The sequence below is a fragment of the Triturus cristatus genome, chromosome 8, assembly GCF_964204655.1.
Source record: "Triturus cristatus chromosome 8, aTriCri1.1, whole genome shotgun sequence".
Classification (NCBI taxonomy): Eukaryota; Metazoa; Chordata; class Amphibia; order Caudata; family Salamandridae; genus Triturus; species Triturus cristatus.
Genome location: NC_140591.1, coordinates 1696668822 through 1696692775, shown reverse-complemented (window position 1 = coordinate 1696692775; position 23954 = coordinate 1696668822). Strand labels below are relative to the sequence as shown.

The following is a 23954-nucleotide window of genomic DNA, read 5'->3' as shown; positions in this document are numbered from 1 at the left end:
ATGCGTCGTTCACCCATCTCTCAGTGTCAGTGAGGCAGGAGCCAATGTACCTACTGGGAAGACCCAACCCTGGCTCCAAACATGCGTCGTTCACCCATCTCTCAGTGTCAGTGAGGCAGGAGCCAAAGCGCCTACTGGGAAGACCCAACCCTGGCTCCAAACATGCGTCGTTCACCCATCTCTCAGTGTCAGTGAGGCAGGAGCCAGAGCGCCTACTGAGAAGACCCAACCCTGGCTCCAAACATGCGTCGTTCACCCATCTCGCAGTGTCAGTGAGGCAGGAGCCAAAGCACTTACTGAGAAGACCCAACCCTGGCTCCAAACATGCGTCGTTCACCCATCTCTCAGTGTCAGTGAGGCAGGAGCCAAAGCGAGTACTGGGAAGACCCAACCCTGGCTCCAAACATGCGTCGTTCACCCATCTCTCAGTGTCAGTGAGGCAGGAGCCAAAGCACCTACTGGGAAGACCCAACCCTGGCTCCAAACATGCGTCGTTCACCCATCTCTCAGTGTCAGTGAGGCAGGAGCCAAAGCGAGTACTGGGAAGACCCAACCCTGGCTCCAAACATGCGTCGTTCAACCATCTCGCAGTGTCAGTGAGGCAGGAGCCAAAGCACCTACTGAGAAGACCCAACCCTGGCTCCAAACATGCGTCGTCCACCCATCTCTCAGTGTCAGTGATGCAGGAGCCAAAGCGCCTACTGGGAAGACCCAACCCTGGCTCCAAACATGCGTCGTTCACCCATGTCTCAGTGTCAGTGAGGCAGGAGCCAAAGCGAGTACTGGGAAGACCCAACCCTGGCTCCAAACATGCGTCGTTCACCCATCTCTCAGTGTCAGTGAGGCAGGAGCCAAAGCGCCTACTGGGAAGACCCAACCCTGGCTCCAAACATGCGTCGTTCACCCATCTCGCAGTGTCAGTGAGGCAGGAGCCAAAGCACCTACTGGGAAGACCCAACCCTGGCTCCAAACATGCGTCGTTCACCCATCTCTCAGTGTCAGTGAGGCAGGAGCCAAAGCGCCTTCTGGGAAGACCCAACCCTGGCTCCAAACATGCGTCGTTCACCCATCTCTCAGTGTCAGTGAGGCAGGAGCCAAAGCGCCTACTGGGAAGACCCAACCCTGGCTCCAAACATGCGTCGTTCACCCATCTCTCAGTGTCAGTGAGGCAGGAGCCAAAGCAACTACTGGGAAGACCCAACCCTGGCTCCAAACATGCGTCGTTCACCCATCTCTCAGTGTCAGTGAGGCAGGAGCCAAAGCGCCTACTGAGAAGACCCAACCCTGGCTCCAAACATGCGTCGTTCACCCATCTCTCAGTGTCAGTGAGGCAGGAGCCAATGTACCTACTGGGAAGACTCAACCCTGGCTCCAAACATGCGTCGTTCACCCATCTCTCAGTGTCCGTGAGGCAGGAGCCAAAGCGCCTACTGGGAAGACCCAACCCTGGCTCCAAACATGCGTCGTTCACCCATCTCTCAGTGTCAGTGAGGCAGGAGCCAAAGCGCCTACTGGGAAGACCCAACCCTGGCTCCAAACATGCGTCGTTCACCCATCTCTCAGTGTCAGTGAGGCAGGAGCCAAAGCGCCTACTGGGAAGACCCAACCCTGGCTTCAAACATGCGTCGTTCACCCATCTCTCAGTGTCAGTGAGGCAGGAGCCAAAGCGCCTACTGGGAAGACCCAACCCTGGCTCCAAACATGCGTCGTTCACCCATCTCTCAGTGTCAGTGAGGCAGGAGCCAAAGCACCTACTGGGAAGACCCAACCCTGGCTCCAAACATGCGTCGTTCACCCATCTCTCAGTGTCAGTGAGGCAGGAGCCAAAGCACCTACTGAGAAGACCCAACCCTGGCTCCAAACATGCGTCGTTCACCCATCTCTCAGTGTCAGTGAGGCAGGAGCCAAAGCACCTACTGGGAAGACCCAACCCTGGCTCCAAACATGCGTCGTTCACCCATCTCTCAGTGTCAGTGAGGCAGGAGCCAAAGCACCTACTGAGAAGACCCAACCCTGGCTCCAAACATGGGTCGTTCACCCATCTCTCAGTGTCAGTGAGGCAGGAGCCAAAGCGCCTACTGGGAAGACCCAACCCTGGCTCCAAACATGCGTCGTTCACCCATCTCGCAGTGTCAGTGAGGCAGGAGCCAAAGCACCTACTGAGAAGACCGAACCCTGGCTCCAAACATGCGTCGTTCAAAAATCTCTCAGTGTCAGTGAGGCAGGAGCCAAAGCACCTACTGGGAAGACCCAACCCTGGCTCCAAACATGCGTCGTTCACCCATCTCTCAGTGTCAGTGAGGCAGGAGCCAAAGCGAGTACTGGGAAGACCCAACCCTGGCTCCAAACATGCGTCGTTCACCCATCTCTCAGTGTCAGTGAGGCAGGAGCCAAAGCACCTACTGAGAAGACCCAACCCTGGCTTCAAACATGCGTCGTTCACCCATCTCTCAGTGTCAGTGAGGCAGGAGCCAATGTACCTACTGGGAAGACCCAACCCTGGCTCCAAACATGCGTCGTTCACCCATCTCGCAGTGTCAGTGAGGCAGGAGCCAAAGCGCCTACTGGGAAGACCCAACCCTGGCTCCAAACATGCGTCGTTCACCCATCTCTCAGTGTCAGTGAGGCAGGAGCCAAAGCACCTACTGGGAAGACCCAACCCTGGCTCCAAACATGCGTCGTTCACCCATCTCTCAGTGTCAGTGAGGCAGGAGCCAAAGCGAGTACTGGGAAGACCCAACCCTGGCTCCAAACATGCGTCGTTCACCCATCTCTCAGTGTCAGTGAGGCAGGAGCCAAAGCACCTACTGGGAAGACCCAACCCTGGCTCCAAACAAGCGTCGTTCACCCATCTCTCAGTGTCAGTGAGGCAGGAGCCAAAGCGAGTACTGGGAAGACCCAACCCTGGCTCCAAACATGCGTCGTTCACCCATCTCGCAGTGTCAGTGAGGCAGGAGCCAATGTACCTACTGGGAAGACCCATCCCTGGCTCCAAACATGCGTCGTTCACCCATCTCTCAGTGTCAGTGAGGCAGGAGCCAAAGCGCCTACTGGGAAGACCCAACCCTGGCTCCAAACATGCGTCGTTCACCCATCTCTCAGTGTCAGTGAGGCAGGAGCCAAAGCACCTACTGGGAAGACCCAACCCTGGCTCCAAACATGCGTCGTTCACCCATCTCTCAGTGTCAGTGAGGCAGGAGCCAAAGCTCCTACTGGGAAGACCCAACCCTGGCTCCAAACATGCGTCGTTCACCCATCTCTCAGTGTCAGTGAGGCAGGAGCCAAAGCGCCTACTGAGAAGACCCAACCCTGGCTCCAAACATGCGTCGTTCACCCATCTCGCAGTGTCAGTGAGGCAGGAGCCAAAGCGCCTACTGAGAAGACCCAACCCTGGCTCCAAACATGCGTCGTTCACCCATCTCGCAGTGTCAGTGAGGCAGGAGCCAAAGCGCCTACTGGGAAGACCCAACCCTGGCTCCAAACATGCGTCGTTCACCCATCTCTCAGTGTCAGTGAGGCAGGAGCCAAAGCACCTACTGGGAAGACCCAACCCTGGCTCCAAACATGCGTCGTTCACCCATCTCTCAGTGTCAGTGAGGCAGGAGCCAATGTACCTACTGGGAAGACCCAACCCTGGCTCCAAACATGCGTCGTTCACCCATCTCGCAGTGTCAGTGAGACAGGAGCCAAAGCACCTACTGGGAAGACCCAACGCTGGCTCCAAACATGCGTCGTTCACCCATCTCTCAGTGTCAGTGAGGCAGGAGCCAAAGCAACTACTGGGAAGACCCAACCCTGGCTCCAAACATGCGTCGTTCACCCATCTCTCAGTGTCAGTGAGGCAGGAGCCAAAGCGCCTACTGAGAAGACCCAACCCTGGCTCCAAACATGCGTCGTTCACCCATCTCTCAGTGTCAGTGAGGCAGGAGCCAAAGCGCCTACTGGGAAGACCCAACCCTGGCTCCAAACATGCGTCGTTCACCCATCTCTCAGTGTCAGTGAGGCAGGAGCCAAAGCGCCTACTGGGAAGACCCAACCCTGGCTCCAAACATGCGTCGTTCACCCATCTCGCAGTGTCAGTGAGGCAGGAGCCAAAGCGCCTACTGAGAAGACCCAACCCTGGCTCCAAACATGCGTCGTTCACCCATCTCTCAGTGTCAGTGAGGCAGGAGCCAAAGCGCCTACTGGGAAGACCCAACCCTGGCTCCAAACATGCGTCGTTCACCCATCTCTCAGTGTCAGTGAGGCAGGAGCCAAAGCACCTACTGGGAAGACCCAACCCTGGCTCCAAACATGCGTCGTTCACCCATCTCGCAGTGTCAGTGAGGCAGGAGCCAAAGCGCCTACTGGGAAGACCCAACCCTGGCTCCAAACATGCGTCGTTCACCCATCTCTCAGTGTCAGTGAGGCAGGAGCCAAAGCACCTACTGGGAAGACCCAACCCTGGCTCCAAACATGCGTCGTTCACCCATCTCTCAGTGTCAGTGAGGCAGGAGCCAAAGCGCCTACTGGGAAGACCCAACCCTGGCTCCAAACATGCGTCGTTCACCCATCTCTCAGTGTCAGTGAGGCAGGAGCCAAAGCACCTACTGGGAAGACCCAACCCTGGCTCCAAACATGCGTCGTTCACCCATCTCTCAGTGTCAGTGAGGCAGGAGCCAAAGCACCTACTGGGAAGACCCAACCCTGGCTCCAAACATGCGTCGTTCACCCATCTCTCAGTGTCAGTGAGGCAGGAGCCAAAGCGAGTACTGGGAAGACCCAACCCTGTCTCCAAACATGCGTCGTTCACCCATCTCGCAGTGTCAGTGAGGCAGGAGCCAATGTTGTCAACCTGATGCTAAATCTATGCACCCTGACCATGAGACTGCATAGAAGGCAAAACCTTGAAATATGATGATTATATGGAAGGGAATTACGACTGTAGCCGTCCAATCAAGGCTGTATGTCGGCATTGGAAGCTGTAACGGGAGTTGGACCCTGGTCCGCCGTTGAAGACATGTCTTGGCTTATGCATAAGTGAAGGTTCTGTCTGCTGGTTTGAGGCTGCCTGGCTTTATGCTGATTGTGCCTGCTATTTGAGACTGTACTTCAGAGTTCAGAGCTCTTCTTTGGCACATTATACAGACATGCCCTCTGCCTCCAGGCGCAGGGTGGTATTTCCAATGACCTATGGCTGCTGCACCCCTGGCATATCATACTGCACCCCTGGCATATCATACTGCACACCTGGCATATCATCCTGCACCCCTGGCATATCATACTGCACCCCTGGCATATCAAACACAACCGTATTAAATATATGCTTTTTGACTATATCTGTCATTACCTGTGACGTAGAGAGATACTGGAGAGCTACGCATGGAAGTCAGCAGACGACCTGGCAAATGAATGACGTAGTGGCACGTGTAGGACCCTGCTGATTGGCTGTCGGCGCTGGCTATGACGTAAGTGCTCTCGGACGTGCCTCTGCTTGCAGCCACGGTCGCTCCATCTTTGTAGAAGTGGTATTCGGAGGGGCTGGCCACCCCGGGAACCTCGCAGCGAACACCCACAGATTCCCCTCGGAGATACACAGACCTCTTGGGCTCTAAGAACAAACGAGGCGTTGCCGGGTGTTCTGAAAAGAGGAAAATACATATTTCACAGTTCATCCAGTAAAGACATTTCCTGCTGTTTTATCTTGGTGAGTGCCTTACTTCATGTCTCTTAGACCAGGCATCTCTTCCTATCCCACGCTGCCTTTAACTCATGGAAGTGTGTTTAGAGTAGACGTGACACCATGCGGAAGCTGCTGAATAGCAACATGGGGCAGATTCACTCCTGTTAGCACAACTCCGAGGCACCGGCTAAGGGCGCTGTGTTGTGTTGCACTAGAAGGAGTAGCACACATGGGGCAGATTCACTCATGTTAGCACAACTCCGAGGCACCGGCTAAGGGCGCTGTGTTGTGTTGCACTAGAAGGAGTAGCACACCTGGGGCAGATTCACTCCTGTTAGCACAACTCCGAGGCACCCGCTAAGGGCGCTGTGTTGTGTTGCACTAGGAGTAGCACACATGGGCAGATTCACTCCTGTTAGCACAACTCCGAGGCACCGGCTAAGGGCGCTGTGTTGTGTTGCACTAGAACGAGTAGCACACATGGGCAGATTCACTCATGTTAGCACAACTCCGAGGCACCGACTCGGGGCGCTGTGTTGTGTTGCACTAGAAGGAGTAGCACACCTGGGGCAGATTCACTCCTGTTAGCACAACTCCGAGGCACCGGCTAAGGGTGCTGTGTTGTGTTGCGCTAGAAGGAGAGCGCAGGGCAGCGGCTCATCTGCCAGGTCTGGTCCTTCTGCTCTGTCACCCAGCGCTGGCACCGTGCCAGGCAGCCTAGTGCCACGCACACACCTTTGCACCGCAGTGAAGCATAGTGCATAGATGTGTGTGTCATGTCTGCCAATAGTTTTGGACTAGAAAACTGCTGTTCCGGTGCACAATACTGACCTTTTGCATATTTATTTTTAAAGTCCTACATTGTACGCGCTCTACAGTGCAGAACAAATGCAATGTGTGAAAAGTAAGGAGAAATAAAAACATTTCCCCTAGTTAGCCTCGGCCTCACTGAGGCATTATGTTTTGGAACAAACCCCTGTCTGCCGTTGTTATTAGGTACTGCTTTGCCTCAGAATGGTGGGGGGTAGTATGAGTGGGGCGCCCCCTTCACACAAAGAAGCAGAGAGTCGCCCAAAGGGCACTTGGGCTAGTTTTATGACTGCTGTTCTGCGCAAAGAAGCTGCGCTCAAAAGTGATACTTTATCAACACTTTGCACGAGTTTGCATCCTTTTCTATGACTTTTCACTGGTGCAAAGTGTCAGACATAGACTCCCGCTTACCTCAGTCTTGATTGTGGTTTCTGAACCATGTGTTACTCCTCTACAGGTGGTAATACATGGCTTAGCCAAGTGGTGTGGTAAGCACTAAAGGTATGATGCAGTCGCGGTCTTTTATAACTTAAAGCAGCAAGAAGCACTGGCGCCATCACCCGCACCTTCTCATTGCTACGATGCTTCCAAAACAGGCCACTGGGGGCGCTATGACTGGGAGGACATTAGTTAACCCTGATGTTTCCAAGAATGAACGACACACAAGCCACTGGGGCGTTTGAAATCAGTGCAGGCATCTCCCCCTCACTTCCCTCACTTACACTGCACTGGGGCGTTTGAGATCACTGCAGGCATCTCCCCCTCACTTCCCTCACTTACACTGCACTGGGGCGTTTGAAACCAGTGCAGGCATCTCCCCCCTCACTTCCCTCACTTACACTGCACTGGGGCGTTTGAAATCAGTGCAGGCATCTCCCCCTCACTTTCCTCACTTACACTGCACTGGGGCGTTTGAAATCAGTGCAGGCATCTCCCCCTCACTTCCCTCACTTACACTGCACTGGGGCGTTTGAAATCAGTGCAGGCATCTCCCCCTCACTTTCCTCACTTACACTGCACTTGGGCGTTTGAAATCAGTGCAGGCATCTCCCCCTCACTTCCCTCACTTACACTGCACTGGGGCGTTTGAAATCAGTGCAGGCATCTCCCCCTCACTTTCCTCACTTACACTGCACTGGGGCGTTTGAAATCAGTGCAGGCATCTCCCCCTCATTTCCCTCACTTACACTGCACTGGGGCGTTTGAAATCAGTGCAGGCATCTCCCCCTCACTTTCCTCACTTACACTGCACTGGGGCGTTTGAAATCAGTGCAGGCATCTCCCCCTCACTTCCCTCACTTACACTGCACTGGGGCGTTTGAAATCAGTGCAGGCATCTCCCCCTCACTTTCCTCACTTACACTGCACTGGGGCATTTGAAATCAGTGCAGGCATCTCCCCCTCACTTTCCTCACTTACACTGCACTGGGGCGTTTGAAATCAGTGCAGGCATCTCCCCCTCACTTCCCTCACTTACACTGCACTGGGGCGTTTGAAATCAGTGCAGGCATCTCCCCCTCACTTCCCTCACTTACACTGCACTGGGGCATTTGAAATCAGTGCAGGCATCTCTCCCTCACTTCCCTCACTTACACTGCACTGGGGCCTTTGAAATCAGTGCAGGCATCTCCCCCTCACTTCCCTGACTTACACTGCACTGGGGCGTTTGAAATCAGTGCAGGCATCCTCCCCCTCACTTCCCTCACTTACACTGCACTGGGGCGTTTGAAATCAGTGCAGGCATCTCCCCCTCACTTTCCTCACTTACACTGCACTGGGGCGTTTGAAATCAGTGCAGGCATCTCCCCCTCACTTCCCTCACTTACACTGCACTGGGGCATTTGAAATCAGTGCAGGCACCCCCCTCACTTACCTCACTTACACTGCACTGGGGCGTTTGAAATCAGTGCAGGCATCTCCCCCTCACTTCCCTCACTTACACTGCACTGGGGCGTTTGAAATCAGTGCAGGCACCCCCCCTCACTTACCTCACTTACACTGCACTGGGGCGTTTGAAATCAGTGCAGGCATCTCCCCCTCACTTTCCTCACTTACACTGCACTGGGGCGTTTGAAATCAGTGCAGGCATCTCCCCCTCACTTCCCTCACTTACACTGCACTGGGGCGTTTGAAATCAGTGCAGGCACCCCCCCTCACTTACCTCACTTACACTGCACTGGGGCGTTTGAAATCAGTGCAGGCATCTCCCCCCTCACTTCCCTCACTTACACTGCACTAGGGCATTTGAAATCAGTGCAGGCACCCCCCCTCACTTCCCTCACTTACACTGCACTGGGGCGTTTGAAATCAGTGCAGGCATCTCCCCCTCACTTCCCTCACTTACAGTGCACTGGGGCGTTTGAAATCAGTGCAGGCATCTCCCCCCTCACTTCCCTCACTTACACTGCACTGGGGCGTTTGAGATCACTGCAGGCATTTCCCCCTCACTTCCCTCACTTACACTGCACTGGGGCGTTTGAAATCAGTGCAGGCATCCTCCCCCCTCACTCCCCTCACTTACACTGCACTTGGGCCTTTGAAATCAGTGCAGGCATCTCCCCCTCACTTCCCTCACTTACACGGCACTGGGGCATTTGAAATCAGTGCAGGCATCTTCCCCTCACTTCCCTCACTTACACTGCACTGGGGCGTTTGAAATCAGTGCAGGCATCTCCCCCCTCACTTCCCTCACTTACACTGCACTGGGGCGTTTAATATCAGTGCAGGCATCCCCCCTCACTTCCCTCACTTACACTGCACTGGGGCGTTTGAAACCAGTGCAGGCATCTCCCCCTCACTTCCCTCACTTACACTGCACTGGGGCGTTTGAAATCAGTGCAGGTATCTCCCCCCCACTTCCCTCACTTACACTGCACTGGGGCATTTGAAATCAGTGCAGGCATCTCCCCCTCACTTCCCTCACTTACACTGCACTGGGGCCTTTGAAATCAGTGCAGGCATCTCCCCCTCACTTCCCTGACTTACACTGCACGGGGGCGTTTGAAATCAGTGCAGACATCTACCCCCTCACTTCCCTCACTTACACTGCACTGGGGCGTTTGAAATCAGTGCAGGCATCTCCCCCTCACTTCCCTGACTTACACTGCACTGGGGCGTTTGAAATCAGTGCAGGCATCTCCCCCTCACTTCCCTCACTTACACTGCACTGGGGCGTTTGAAATCAGTGCAGGCATCTCCCCCTCACTTCCCTCACTTACACTGCACTGGGGCGTTAGAAATCAGTGCAGGCATCCTCCCCCTCACTTCCCTCACTTACACTGCACTGGGGCGTTTGAAATCAGTGCAGGCATCTCCCCCTCACTTTCCTCACTTACACTGCACTGGGGCGTTTGAAATCAGTGCAGGCATCTCCCCCTCACTTCCCTCACTTACACTGCACTGGGGCGTTTGAAATCAGTGCAGGCATCTACCCCTCACTTCCCTCACTTACACTGCACTGGGGCGTTTGAAATCAGTGCAGGCATCTCCCCCTCACTTCCCTCACTTACACTGCACTGGGGCGTTTGAAATCAGTGCAGGCATCCTCCCCCTCACTTCCCCCACTTACACTGCACTGGGGCGTTTGAAATCAGTGCAGGCATCTCCCCCTTACTTTCCTCACTTACACTGCACTGGGGCGTTTGAAATCAGTGCAGGCATCTCCCCCTCACTTCCCTCACTTACACTGCACTGGGGCGTTTGAAATCAGTGCAGGCATCTCCCCCTCACTTCCCTCACTTACACTGCACTGGGGCGTTTGAAATCAGTGCAGGCATCTCCCCCTCACTTCCCTCTCTTACACTGCACTGGGGCGTTTGAAATCAGTGCAGGCATCTCCCCCCTCAGTTCCCTGACTTACACTGCACTGGGGCGTTTGAAATCAGTCCAGGCATCTCCCCCCTCACTTACCTCACTTACACTGCACTGGGGTGTTTGAAATCAGTGCAGGCATCTCCCCCTCACTTCCCTCACTTACACTGCACTGGGGCGTTTGAAATCAGTGCAGGCATCCTCCCCCTCACTTCCCTCACTTACACTGCACTGGGGCGTTTGAAATCAGTGCAGGCATCTCCCCCTCACTTTCCTCACTTACACTGCACTGGGGCGTTTGAAATCAGTGCAGGCATCTCCCCCTCACTTCCCTCACTTACATTGCATTGGGGCGTTTGAAATCAGTGCAGGCACCCCCCTCACTTACCTCACTTACACTGCACTGGGGCGTTTGAAATCAGTGCAGGCATCTCCCCCTCACTTCCCTCACTTACACTGCACTGGGGCGTTTGAATTCAGTGCAGGCACCCCCCCTCACTTACCTCACTTACACTGCACTGGGGCGTTTGAAATCAGTGCAGGCATCTCCCCCTCACTTTCCTCACTTACACTGCACTGGGGCGTTTGAAATCAGTGCAGGCATCTCCCCCTCACTTCCCTCACTTACACTGCACTGGGGCGTTTGAAATCAGTGTAGGCACCCCCCCTCACTTACCTCACTTACACTGCACTGGGGCGTTTGAAATCAGTGCAGGCATCTCCCCCCTCACTTCCCTCACTTACACTGCACTAGGGCATTTGAAATCAGTGCAGGCACCCCCCCTCACTTCCCTCACTTACACTGCACTGGGGCGTTTGAAATCAGTGCAGGCATCTCCCCCTCACTTCCCTCACTTACAGTGCACTGGGGCGTTTGAAATCAATGCAGGCATCTCCCCCCTCACTTCCCTCACTTACACTGCACTGGGGCGTTTGAGATCACTGCAGGCATTTCCCCCTCACTTCCCTCACTTACACTGCACTGGGGCGTTTGAAATCAGTGCAGGCATCCTCCCCCCTCACTCCCCTCACTTACACTGCACTGGGGCCTTTGAAATCAGTGCAGGCATCTCCCCCTCACTTCCCTCACTTACACGGCACTGGGGCGTTTGAAATCAGTGCAGGCATCTCCCCCTCACTTCCCTCACTTACACTGCACTGGGGCGTTTGAAATCAGTGCAGGTATCTCCCCCTAACTTCCCTCACTTACACTGCACTGGGGCATTTGAAATCAGTGCAGGCATCTCCCCCTCACTTCCCTCACTTACTCTGCACTGGGGCGTTTGAAATCAGTGCAGGCATCTCCCCCTCACTTCCCTCACTTACACTGCACTGGGGCGTTTGAGATCAGTGCAGGCATCTCCCCCTCACTTCCCTCACTTACACTGCACTGGGGCGTTTGAAATCAGTGCAGGCATCTCCCCCTCACTTACCTCACTTACACTGCACTGGGGCCTTTGAAATCAGTGCAGGCATCTCCCCCTCACTTCCCTCACTTACACTGCACTGGGGCGTTTGAAATCAGTGCAGGCATCTCCCCTCACTTCACTGACTAACACTGCACTGGGGCGTTTGAAATCAGTGCAGGCATCTCCCCCTCACTTCCCTCACTTACACTGCACTGGGGCGTTTGAAACCAGTGCAGGCATCTCCCCCCTCACTTTCCTCACTTACACGGCACTGGGGCGTTTGAGATCAGTGCAGGCATCTCCCCCTCACTTCCCTGACTTACACTGCACTGGGGCGTTTGAAATCAGTGCAGGCATCTCCCCCTCACTTCCCTCACTTACACTGCACTGGGGTGTTTGAAATCAGTGCAGGCATCCCCCCTCACTTCCCTCACTTACACTGCACTGGGGTGTTTGAAATCAGTGCAGGCATCTCCCCCTCACTTCCCTCACTTACACAGCACTGGGGCGTTTGAAATCAGTGCAGGCATCCCCCCCTCACTTCCCTCACTTACACTGCACTGGGGCGTTTGAAATCAGTGCAGGCATCTCCCCCCTCACTTCCCTCACTTACACTGCACTGGGGCGTTTGAAATCAGTGCAGGCATCCCCCCTCACTTCCCTCACTTACACTGCACTGGGGCGTTTGAGATCAGTGCAGGCATCTCCCCCCTCACTTCCCTCACTTACACTGCACTGGGGCGTTTGAAATCAGTGCAGGCATCTCCCCCCTCACTTCCCTGACTTACACTGCACTGGGGTGTTTGAAATCAGTGCAGGCATCTCACCCCTCACTTCCCTGACTTACACTGCACTGGGGCCTTTGAAATAAGTGCTGGCATCTCCCCCTCATTTCCCTGACTTACACTGCACTGGGGCGTTTGAAACCAGTGCAGGCATCTCCCCCTCACTTCCCTCACTTACACTGCACTGGGGCCTTTGAAATCAGTGCAGGCATCTCCTCCTCACTTCCATCACTTACACTGCACTGGGGCATTTGAAATCAGTGCAGGCATCTCTTCCTCACTTCCCTCACTTACACTGTACTGGGGCCTTTGAAATCAGTGCAGGCATCTCCCCCTCACTTCCCTCACTTACAGTGCACTGGGGCGTTTGAAATCAGTGCAGGCATCTCCCCCTCACTTCCCTCACTTACACTGCACTGGGGCATTTGAAATCAGTGCAGGCATCTCTCCCTCACTTCCCTCACTTACACTGCACTGGGGCCTTTGAAATCAGTGCAGGCATCTCCCCCTCACTTCCCTGACTTACACTGCACTGGGGCGTTTGAAATCAGTGCAGGCATCCCCCCTCACTCCCCTCACTTACACTGCACTGGGGCCTTTGAAATAAGTGCAGGCATCTCCCCCTCACTTCCCTCACTTACACTGCACTGGGGCCTTTGAAATCAGTGCAGGCATCTCCCCCTCACTTCCCTGACTTACACTGCACTGGGGCGTTTGAGATCAGTGCAGGCATCTCCCCCTCACTTCCCTGACTTACTCTGCACTGGGGCGTTTGAAACCAGTGCAGGCATCTCCCCCTCACTTCCCTCACTTACACTGCACTGGGGCGTTTGAAATCAGTGCAGGCATCTCCCCCTCATTTCCCTCACTTACACTGCACTGGGGCGTTTGAAATTAGTGCAGGCATTCCCCCCTCAGTTCCCTGACTTACACAGCACTGGGGCGTTTGAAATCAGTGCAGGCATCTCCCCCTCACTTCCCTCACTTACACTGCACTGGGGCGATTGAAATCAGTGCAGGCATCTCCCCCCTCACTTCCCTCACTTACACTGCACTGGGGCGTTTGAGATCAGTGCAAGCATCTACCCCCCTCACTTCCCTCACTTACACTGCACTGGGGCCTTTGAAATAAGTGCAGGCATCTCCCCCTCACTTCCCTGACTTACACTGCACTGGGGCGTTTGAAATCAGTGCAGGCATCTCCCCCTCACTTCCCTCACTTACACTGCACTGGGGCGTTTGAAATCAGTGCAGGCATCTCCCCTCACTTCCCTCACTTACACTGCACTGGGGCATTTGAAATCAGTGCAGACATCTCTTCCTCACTTCCCTCACTTACACTGCACTGGGGCCTTTAAAATCAGTGCAGGCATCTCCCCCTCACTTCCCTCACTTACAGTGCATGGGGCGTTTGAAATCAGTGCAGGCATCTCCGCCTCACTTCCCTCACTTACACTGCACTGGGGCATTTGAAATCAGTGCAGGCATCTATCCCTCACTTCCCTCACTTACACTGCACTGGGGCCTTTGAAATCAGTGCAGGCATCTCCCCCTCACTTCCCTGACTTACACTGCACTGGGTCGTTTGAAATCAGTGCAGGCATCCCCCCTCACTCCCCTCACTTACACTGCACTGGGGCCTTTGAAATAAGTGCAGGCATCTCCCCCTCACTTCCCTCACTTACACTGCACTGGGGCGTTTGAAACCAGTGCAGGCATCTCCCCCCTCACTTTCCTCACTTACACGGCACTGGGGCGTTTGAGATCAGTGCAGGCATCTCCCCCTCACTTCCCTGACTTACACTGCACTGGGGCATTTGAAATCAGTGCAGGCATCTCCCCCTCACTTCCCTCACTTACACTGCACTGGGGTGTTTGAAATCAGTGCAGGCATCCCCCCTCACTTCCCTCACTTACACTGCACTGGGGTGTTTGAAATCAGTGCAGGCATCTCCCCCTCACTTCCCTCACTTACACAGCACTGGGGCGTTTGAAATCAGTGCAGGCATCCCCCCCTCACTTCCCTCACTTACACTGCACTGGGGCATTTGAAATCAGTGCAGGCATCTCCCCCCTCACTTCCCTCACTTACACTGCACTGGGGCGTTTGAAATCAGTGCAGGCATCTCCCCCCTCACTTCCCTGACTTACACTGCACTGGGGTGTTTGAAATCAGTGCACGCATCTCACCCTCACGTCCCTCACTTACACTGCACTGGGGCGTTTGAAATCAGTGCAGGCATCTCCCCCCTCACTTCCCTGACTTACACTGCACTGGGGCCTTTGAAATAAGTGCAGGCATCTCCCCCTCACTTCCCTGACTTACACTGCACTGGGGCGTTTGAAACCAGTGCAGGCATCTCCCCCTCACTTCCCTCACTTACACTGCACTGGGGCCTTTGAAATCAGTGCAGGCATCTCCTCCTCACTTCCCTCACTTACACTGCACTGGGGCATTTGAAATCAGTGCAGGCATCTCTACCTCACTTCCCTCACTTACACTGTACTGGGGCCTTTGAAATCAGTGCAGGCATCTCCCCCTCACTTCCCTCACTTACAGTGCACTGGGGCGTTTGAAATCAGTGCAGGCATCTCCCCCTCACTTACACTGCACTGGGGCATTTGAAATCAGTGCAGGCATCTCTCCCTCACTTCCCTCACTTACACTGCACTGGGGCCTTTGAAATCAGTGCAGGCATCTCCCCCTCACTTCCCTGACTTACACTGCACTGGGGCGTTTGAAATCAGTGCAGGCATCCCCCCTCACTCCCCTCACTTACACTGCACTGGGGCCTTTGAAATAAGTGCAGGCATCTCCCCCTCACTTCCCTCACTTACACTGCACTGGGGCCTTTGAAATCAGTGCAGGCATCTCCCCCTCACTTCCCTGACTTACACTGCACTGGGGCGTTTGAGATCAGTGCAGGCATCTCCCCCTCACTTCCCTGACTTACTCTGCACTGGGGCGTTTGAAACCAGTGCAGGCATCTCCCCCTCACTTCCCTCACTTACACTGCACTGGGGCGTTTGAAATCAGTGCAGGCATCTCCCCCTCACTTCCCTCACTTACACTGCACTGGGGCGTTTGAAATTAGTGCAGGCATTCCCCCCTCAGTTCCCTGACTTACACAGCACTGGGGCGTTTGAAATCAGTGCAGGCATCTCCCCCTCACTTCCCTCATTTACACTGCACTGGGGCGTTTGAAATCAGTGCAGGCATCTCCCCCCTCACTTCCCTCACTTACACTGCACTGGGGCGTTTGAGATCAGTGCAAGCATCTACCCCCCTCACTTCCCTCACTTACACTGCACTGGGGCCTTTGAAATAAGTGCAGGCATCTCCCCCTGACTTCCCTGACTTACACTGCACTGGGGCGTTTGAAATCAGTGCAGGCATCTCCCCCTCACTTCCCTCACTTACACTGCACTGGGGCATTTGAAATCAGTGCAGGCATCTCCCCTCACTTCCCTCACTTACACTGCACTGGGGCATTTGAAATCAGTGCAGACATCTCTCCCTCACTTCCCTCACTTACACTGCACTGGGGCCTTTAAAATCAGTGCAGGCATCTCCCCCTCACTTCCCTCACTTACAGTGCACTGGGGCGTTTGAAATCAGTGCAGGCATCTCCGCCTCACTTCCCTCACTTACACTGCACTGGGGCATTTGAAATCAGTGCAGGCATCTCTCCCTCACTTCCCTCACTTACACTGCACTGGGGCCTTTGAAATCAGTGCAGGCATCTCCCCCTCACTTCCCTGACTTACACTGCACTGGGTCGTTTGAAATCAGTGCAGGCATCCCCCCTCACTCCCCTCACTTACACTGCACTGGGGCCTTTGAAATAAGTGCAGGCATCTCCCCCTCACTTCCCTCACTTACACTGCACTGGGGCCTTTGAAATCAGTGCAGGCATCTCCCCCTCACTTCCCTGACTTACACTGCACTGGGGCGTTTGAGATCAGTGCAGGCATCTCCCCCTCACTTCCCTGACTTACTCTGCACTGGGGCGTTTGAAATCAGTGCAGGCATCTCCCCCTCACTTCCCTGACTTACACTGCACTGGGCCCTTTGAAATAAGTGCAGGCATCTCCCCCTCACTTCCCTGACTTACACTGCACTGGGGCGTTTGAAATCAGTGCAGGCATCCCCCCTCACTTACACTGCACTGGGGCCTTTGAAATAAGTGCAGGCATCCCCCCTCACTTCCCTCACTTACACTGCACTGGGGCGTTTGAAATCAGTGCAGGCATCTCCCCCTCACTTCCCTCACTTACACTGCACTGGGGCGTTTGAAATCAGTGCAGGCATCTCCCCCTCACTTCCCTCACTTACACTGCACTGGGGCATTTGAAATCAGTGCAGGCATCTCCCCCTCACTTCCCTCACTTACACTGCACTGGGGCGTTTGAAATCAGTGCAGGCACCCCCCCTCACTTACCTCACTTACACTGCACTGGGCCGTTTGAAATCAGTGCAGGCATCTCCCCCTCACTTCCCTCACTTACACTGCACTGGGGCATTTGAAATCAGTGCAGGCATCTCTCCCTCACTTTCCTCACTTACACTGCACTGGGGCCTTTGAAATCAGTGCAGGCATCTCTCCCTCACTTCCCCCACTTACACTGCACTGGGGCGTTTGAAATCAGTGCAGGCATCCCCCCTCACTTTCCTCACTTACACTGCACTGGGGTGTTTGAAATCAGTGCAGGCATCTCTCCCCTCACTTCCCTGACTTACACTGCACTGGGGCGTTTGAAATCAGTGCAAGCATCTACCCCCCTCACTTCCCTCACTTACACTGCACTGGGGCGTTTGAAATCAGTGCAGGCATCTCCCCCTCACTTTCCTCACTTACACTGCACTGGGGCGTTTGAAATCAGTGCAGGCATCCCCCCCTCACTTTCCTCACTTACACTGCACTGGGGCATTTGAAATCAGTGCAGGCATCCCCCCTCACTTTCCTCACTTACACTGCACTGGGGCGTTTGAAATCAGTGCAGGCATCCCCCCCTCACTTTCCTCACTTACACTGCACTGGGGCGTTTGAAATCAGTGCAGGCATCTCCCCCTCACTTCCCTCACTTACAGTGCACTGGGGCGTTTGAAATCAGTGCAGGCATCTCCCCCCTCACTTCCCTCACTTACACTGCACTGGGGCGTTTGAGATCACTGCAGGCATTTCCCCCTCACTTCCCTCACTTACACTGCACTGGGGCGTTTGAAATCAGTGCAGGCATCCTCCCCCCTCACTCCCCTCACTTACACTGCACTTGGGCCTTTGAAATCAGTGCAGGCATCTCCCCCTCACTTCCCTCACTTACACGGCACTGGGGCATTTGAAATCAGTGCAGGCATCTTCCCCTCACTTCCCTCACTTACACTGCACTGGGGCGTTTGAAATCAGTGCAGGCATCTCCCCCCTCACTTCCCTCACTTACACTGCACTGGGGCGTTTAATATCAGTGCAGGCATCCCCCCTCACTTCCCTCACTTACACTGCACTGGGGCGTTTGAAACCAGTGCAGGCATCTCCCCCTCACTTCCCTCACTTACACTGCACTGGGGCGTTTGAAATCAGTGCAGGTATCTCCCCCCCACTTCCCTCACTTACACTGCACTGGGGCATTTGAAATCAGTGCAGGCATCTCCCCCTCACTTCCCTCACTTACACTGCACTGGGGCCTTTGAAATCAGTGCAGGCATCTCCCCCTCACTTCCCTGACTTACACTGCACGGGGGCGTTTGAAATCAGTGCAGACATCTACCCCCTCACTTCCCTCACTTACACTGCACTGGGGCGTTTGAAATCAGTGCAGGCATCTCCCCCTCACTTCCCTGACTTACACTGCACTGGGGCGTTTGAAATCAGTGCAGGCATCTCCCCCTCACTTCCCTCACTTACACTGCACTGGGGCGTTTGAAATCAGTGCAGGCATCTCCCCCTCACTTCCCTCACTTACACTGCACTGGGGCGTTAGAAATCAGTGCAGGCATCCTCCCCCTCACTTCCCTCACTTACACTGCACTGGGGCGTTTGAAATCAGTGCAGGCATCTCCCCCTCACTTTCCTCACTTACACTGCACTGGGGCGTTTGAAATCAGTGCAGGCATCTCCCCCTCACTTCCCTCACTTACACTGCACTGGGGCGTTTGAAATCAGTGCAGGCATCTACCCCTCACTTCCCTCACTTACACTGCACTGGGGCGTTTGAAATCAGTGCAGGCATCTCCCCCTCACTTCCCTCACTTACACTGCACTGGGGCGTTTGAAATCAGTGCAGGCATCTCCCCCTCACTTCCCTCACTTACACTGCACTGGGGCATTTGAAATCAGTGCAGGCATCTCCCCCTCACTTCCCTCACTTACACTGCACTGGGGCGTTTGAAATCAGTGCAGGCACCCCCCCTCACTTACCTCACTTACACTGCACTGGGCCGTTTGAAATCAGTGCAGGCATCTCCCCCTCACTTCCCTCACTTACACTGCACTGGGGCATTTGAAATCAGTGCAGGCATCTCTCCCTCACTTTCCTCACTTACACTGCACTGGGGCCTTTGAAATCAGTGCAGGCATCTCTCCCTCACTTCCCCCACTTACACTGCACTGGGGCGTTTGAAATCAGTGCAGGCATCCCCCCTCACTTTCCTCACTTACACTGCACTGGGGTGTTTGAAATCAGTGCAGGCATCTCTCCCCTCACTTCCCTGACTTACACTGCACTGGGGCGTTTGAAATCAGTGCAAGCATCTACCCCCCTCACTTCCCTCACTTACACTGCACTGGGGCGTTTGAAATCAGTGCAGGCATCTCCCCCTCACTTTCCTCACTTACACTGCACTGGGGCGTTTGAAATCAGTGCAGGCATCCCCCCCTCACTTTCCTCACTTACACTGCACTGGGGCATTTGAAATCAGTGCAGGCATCCCCCCTCACTTTCCTCACTTACACTGCACTGGGGCGTTTGAAATCAGTGCAGGCATCCCCCCCTCACTTTCCTCACTTACACTGCACTGGGGCGTTTGAAATCAGTGCAGGCATCTCCCCCTCACTTTCCTCACTTACACTGCACTGGGGCGTTTGAAATCAGTGCAGACATCTCCCCCCCCACTTCCCTCACTTACACTGCACTGGGGCCTTTGAAATCAGTGCAGGCATCTCCCCCTCACTTCCCTCACTTACACTGCACTAGGGCATTTGAAATCAGTGCAGACATCTACCCCCTCACTTCCCTCACTTACACTGCACTGGGGCCTTTGAAATCAGTGCAGACATCTCCCCCCTCACTTCCCTCACTTACACTGCACTGGGGCGTTTGAAATCAGTGCAGGCACCCCCCCCTCACTTCCCTCACTTACACTGCACTGGGGCGTTTGAAATCAGTGCAGGCATCTCCCCTCACTTCCCTCACTTACACTGCACTGGGGCGTTTGAAATCAGTGCAGGCATCTCCCCCCCCTCACTTCCCTCACTTACACTGCACTAGGGCATTTGAAATCAGTGCAGACATCTACCCCCTCACTTCCCTCACTTACACTGCACTGGGGCCTTTGAAATCAGTGCAGACATCTCCCCCCTCACTTCCCTCACTTACACTGCACTGGGGCGTTTGAAATCAGTGCAGGCATCTCCCCCTCACTTCCCTCACTTACACTGCACTGGGGCCTTTGAAATCAGTGCAGGCATCTCCCCCTCACTTCCCTCACTTACACTGCACTGGGGCGTTTGAAATCAGTGCAGGCACCCCCCCTCACTTCCCTGACTCACTTTCAAAGCTGGTGCTGTGCTGAGCAGGTAAATAGTTTGAAAACTAATTAGTTTGAAAAGCATTTAGTGTTAAATGTTTTGTTAAAAGATTTCATTTGGAAAACAGTTTGAATTTGAATATTTGACAAAACGTTGCCCGCTACCACCACACATGGGATCCATCTGCACCTTTAGAAATCTATAGATCATGGGGTGTGAGGGGTTCTTGAGTAATGGACACTTTCGCTTTATTTGAAAGCACAGGAGTTTCATGGTCTAGCCTTCTAGGTCTATAATTACTGGAATTAAATCCATATTTCAACCATTAAGCATAGTTCTTCAATCAACAGTGATGAAGGGGTTAACACATACTAAATATAGCCTTCTTTTCTGAGTGAATTAGAATAGAATTCAATCGGACGCGCTCAACCAATGTTGTGTACTCCTAAAATGCGTCTCAACGCATCAACACGCTACAAGGGAGGTCTCGAAGGTTTAGAATAATCTCAGGGAAGGATTTGAAGGTACAAATGAGATATTTGTAATATAATTGATATACATAATTTTATACTATTTCAAAAAGGATTCCTAAGGTCAGTTCCCATGGTTCAGGAACACTGGTGCGGTCCAATGTCGCCCAGTCATAGGCATGTCGCTATCTGAGCGGAATAAAACAAGAACATTTCCTTACCCAGTCCACCTGGATGCACATTTTCAAATTATGAATCTGGCATATCAATGATGTGAGTTTCATTGGAAAGGTTCACGCACAACAGAATTCAATTGTTTATCAGAGACCAGTGAAGTTTATTCAAATTTTTTGCATGGAACTTAGAGAACATTCCTCTCTGCTAAAGACAATAAGGACTTGCTTCACTATGCAAGGATACAGCCTCTCTCATAAAAGAGACATTTAATGTTTTCAAAAACTTGAACATGTAAATTGATCCCATCCAATAATTATGGCACCAGTAAAACGGTTGTGCTGAGCAGGTTTGAAAAGACATCTGAGTTTGTTGATGGAAACTGACTGGAAAACTCAAATAATAGAGTTGAATTGCATAAGTAAAAAGATAACAAGAGGTTTGTTCATATTCTTGACATTCATTGATGATTAAGGAATTGATACTAAATCATTGCTCTATAATTCAGCTTAATAATGGAATATGCTGTCTGTTTCAAGAAAACCCTCTGATAGCCAGACATCATAGAACCGCAAAAAGATAACTAACATTAAGCCCACTAATACTCAAAAATCATCAAAAACCCTAATTGTGAGAAGTTGGCCTGGTATATGCTGTTCACTAGTTCTAGTGACCACCTTGTACCATGCCAAGTAACCCTTATGGTGTGGTTGTAAGTCAACCTTTTCGGACTAGCTGCCCTAGTGGTAGCGTAGGCTAAGCAGTCTTTGAGGCTAAACTCGTGATGCGTGTTAAGCAAGCTGTTTTACCAATAGTAACCCCCTTTTATACCAATGAAAGGACACCACACAGATATATATTCAAAATATATATGTATTTATTTCTCAGAGTAACCCCTAGTCTCTTTATGAGCACAGGAGCACAAATCGTCAAACAAGATTATCACAGAATACACAGAAGTTGCACTTTATATGGATAGGCCCTGGTGGCCACTCGAACCATATACTAAAATAGTGGTATAAGTACCACGAACAGAAAAGGGAAAAGGCCTAGGGCCTCTAGAATCGCTGGGCCTACAAGGAGCTAACTTCAGTTAGTGACCAGGAGGTCCACGGGTGGCGTGTGCAGAGCAAATAGTCACACGCGTGCTCCCATAGGTTTCAATGGGTGCGTAAAAAGTACAAAGTTACTGCAAAAGGAATCTTCCGGATGACCTAGGAACTTAAGATTTGGAACACAGGCACTAGAGATGTAATACTACACTTGGGCACCGGAGTGCCAGCTTTACCTCACCCACAGGAAGCGGGTGCATAGGCCTCGAAGTGCGTCGGGTTTCTTCTATCTGTTCCGTGGGGCCTGTAGACAAAAGTGCTGCAGGCGGTCGGTCGGGAAGAGATGCAGTGGATCCAAGAGTGGATCGGAGATGTTGAAGACCTGTAAGCAGAGGGGACAGTGTTCACAGTCACTAGCCAGTGACCAGCGTGGCACCAGGTGGGTACCAGGCGATGTCGGGTGCAAACAGGTGATGAGGTGTAGCTTGACTCTGCAGCCACGTGGTCCCTGAAGGTCGACGACGTCCAGGAGTCGAGTCACGAGCTGTCCCACGCAGGCTCTCGCTGTCGGCGGTGTCGGCGACTTGATTGAAGCAAACAAGCCTTGGCAAAAGCAATTGTTGTAGGCAAGGAGGTTAAGCTGATAGTTCTGACCAGCAAGGTCAGAGGAACTGCTCCTTTGGAGGGGAGCAAGGGCCAGTCTGGAGCAACCAGACCAGCGGTGTTTGTCGTAGATTTCGTCGCCAAGATGGCCACTAGCCAGCGGGCCAGCAACCGGTTAGGCGCGTCGAGTGGCAAAATGCAGAAGGGCCCCACGCAGATCGTGGAGATGCTGGAGGGCTCACCTTTGGTGCAGATGCTGCTCGAGGGTTGGGCTTCTCAGGACCCAAAGCACAACTTGGAGGGAGCCTCGGTTGTTGCACTGGTCAGCTTGTCGTAGTCGTTTCAAGGTGGCTGGCTCCACGTGTCTCGGTGCCTCCACGGGTCTCCTCTTTGCAGGGACTGTGGATCGGGCGGTGAGAGGTCTGGAGGTCCAGGTCTTGTCAGTCTCTGGGCTCGGGCTCCGGCGGGAGGCGGCAGCAAAGCAGACGTTGATTCGCTGGATGGTGCTTGCGTTAGCAAGGTGGTCACTCCCTGACCACAGGGGAGATTGGCTTCAGTCCTCTGTGCGGCAGAGCGTCGAAGTTCCCGTCTTCTTCTTAGTTTTAAGTTGATTCCAGGATGTCTGAAGTCTTAGGACACAGCTCCTACCTTTAAGCGGATTCTAGGGGCCGGACTACCTGCTAGGTCCCTCCCTAAGGGTGGGACCAGGAAGGGGGGTGGTTACACCCCCAATCCTTTGTCCAGCTCGCCCCAGGCCCGGGACTGGTGTGCCCCAGGACCGGTTTGAACTGGCCTATGCCCCGAGGCTCCTTGTGAGCCACAGGCATGTCTGGTTTCTTTCAAGCCCTACCTGACCAATACACAAAATCCTGTCTGGGGTGGTGCACGCACCTCCCCTGGCAGGAAACCCTTTGTCCACACCTCCCAAGCTGGAAGGACTCCCAGCAGCAGGAGGGCAGACTTGTGTCTGTGGTGGCAGCATCCATTTTGTGGAGCTGAGGCTATGTCTGATTTTACCCGGGTTTCAGGTACTGTACATGTCGTGTCCCTCTAGAAGGGTGGAATGCTAACCCCGTCGCCAGAATTGGCGAGGGGTTAGTATTCCAATTCGTATGACACCTTATTGACATGTTTTGATAAAGCCAAACCAAAGATAGCATTTAACCGCGAGGTTCATAATGCACTTAAGAGTACCTGGTATGACGATATCTGGAAACAGTAGAAGGAAGTTGTTCCGACCACTGCAGACAGGCCCAGCTCATGCCAGAGCACCATCTCACATGGAACCAAGCACTCTGCCTTCAGGATTGTTAAGGCCTGCCATAGGAGTGACTTATAGGTTACCAGGTGTCCCATTTAAGGTTAGGTATAGGTATACTACACCTAAGTAAGAGGTGGTTACACCAACTTACCCCAGCTGAGTGATCAGCC

The 23954-nt window shown here is 53.5% G+C and overlaps 1 protein-coding gene and 1 long non-coding RNA gene across 5 annotated transcripts in view; one reads left to right on the top strand and one right to left on the bottom strand.

The window, feature by feature from the left end:
• The window catches only part of LOC146808631 (immunoglobulin superfamily member 1-like), a 345056-nt gene that overhangs the window by 198310 nt on the left and 122792 nt on the right, over positions 1-23954 (bottom strand). For all 4 annotated transcript variants that reach the window (XR_014968019.1, XM_085623664.1, XM_085623663.1 and 1 more), the window contains one exon: positions 5330-5620. Coding sequence is in view for 3 of the 4 variants with exons in the window: in XM_085623664.1 (XP_085479790.1) it covers positions 5330-5620 (291 nt within the window). In the remaining variant the exon portion in view is untranslated. The remainder of the gene's footprint in view (positions 1-5329; positions 5621-23954) is intronic.
• The window catches only part of LOC146808632 (uncharacterized), a 119053-nt gene that overhangs the window by 33568 nt on the left and 61531 nt on the right, over positions 1-23954 (top strand). The gene's annotated exons all lie outside the window — the stretch shown is intronic.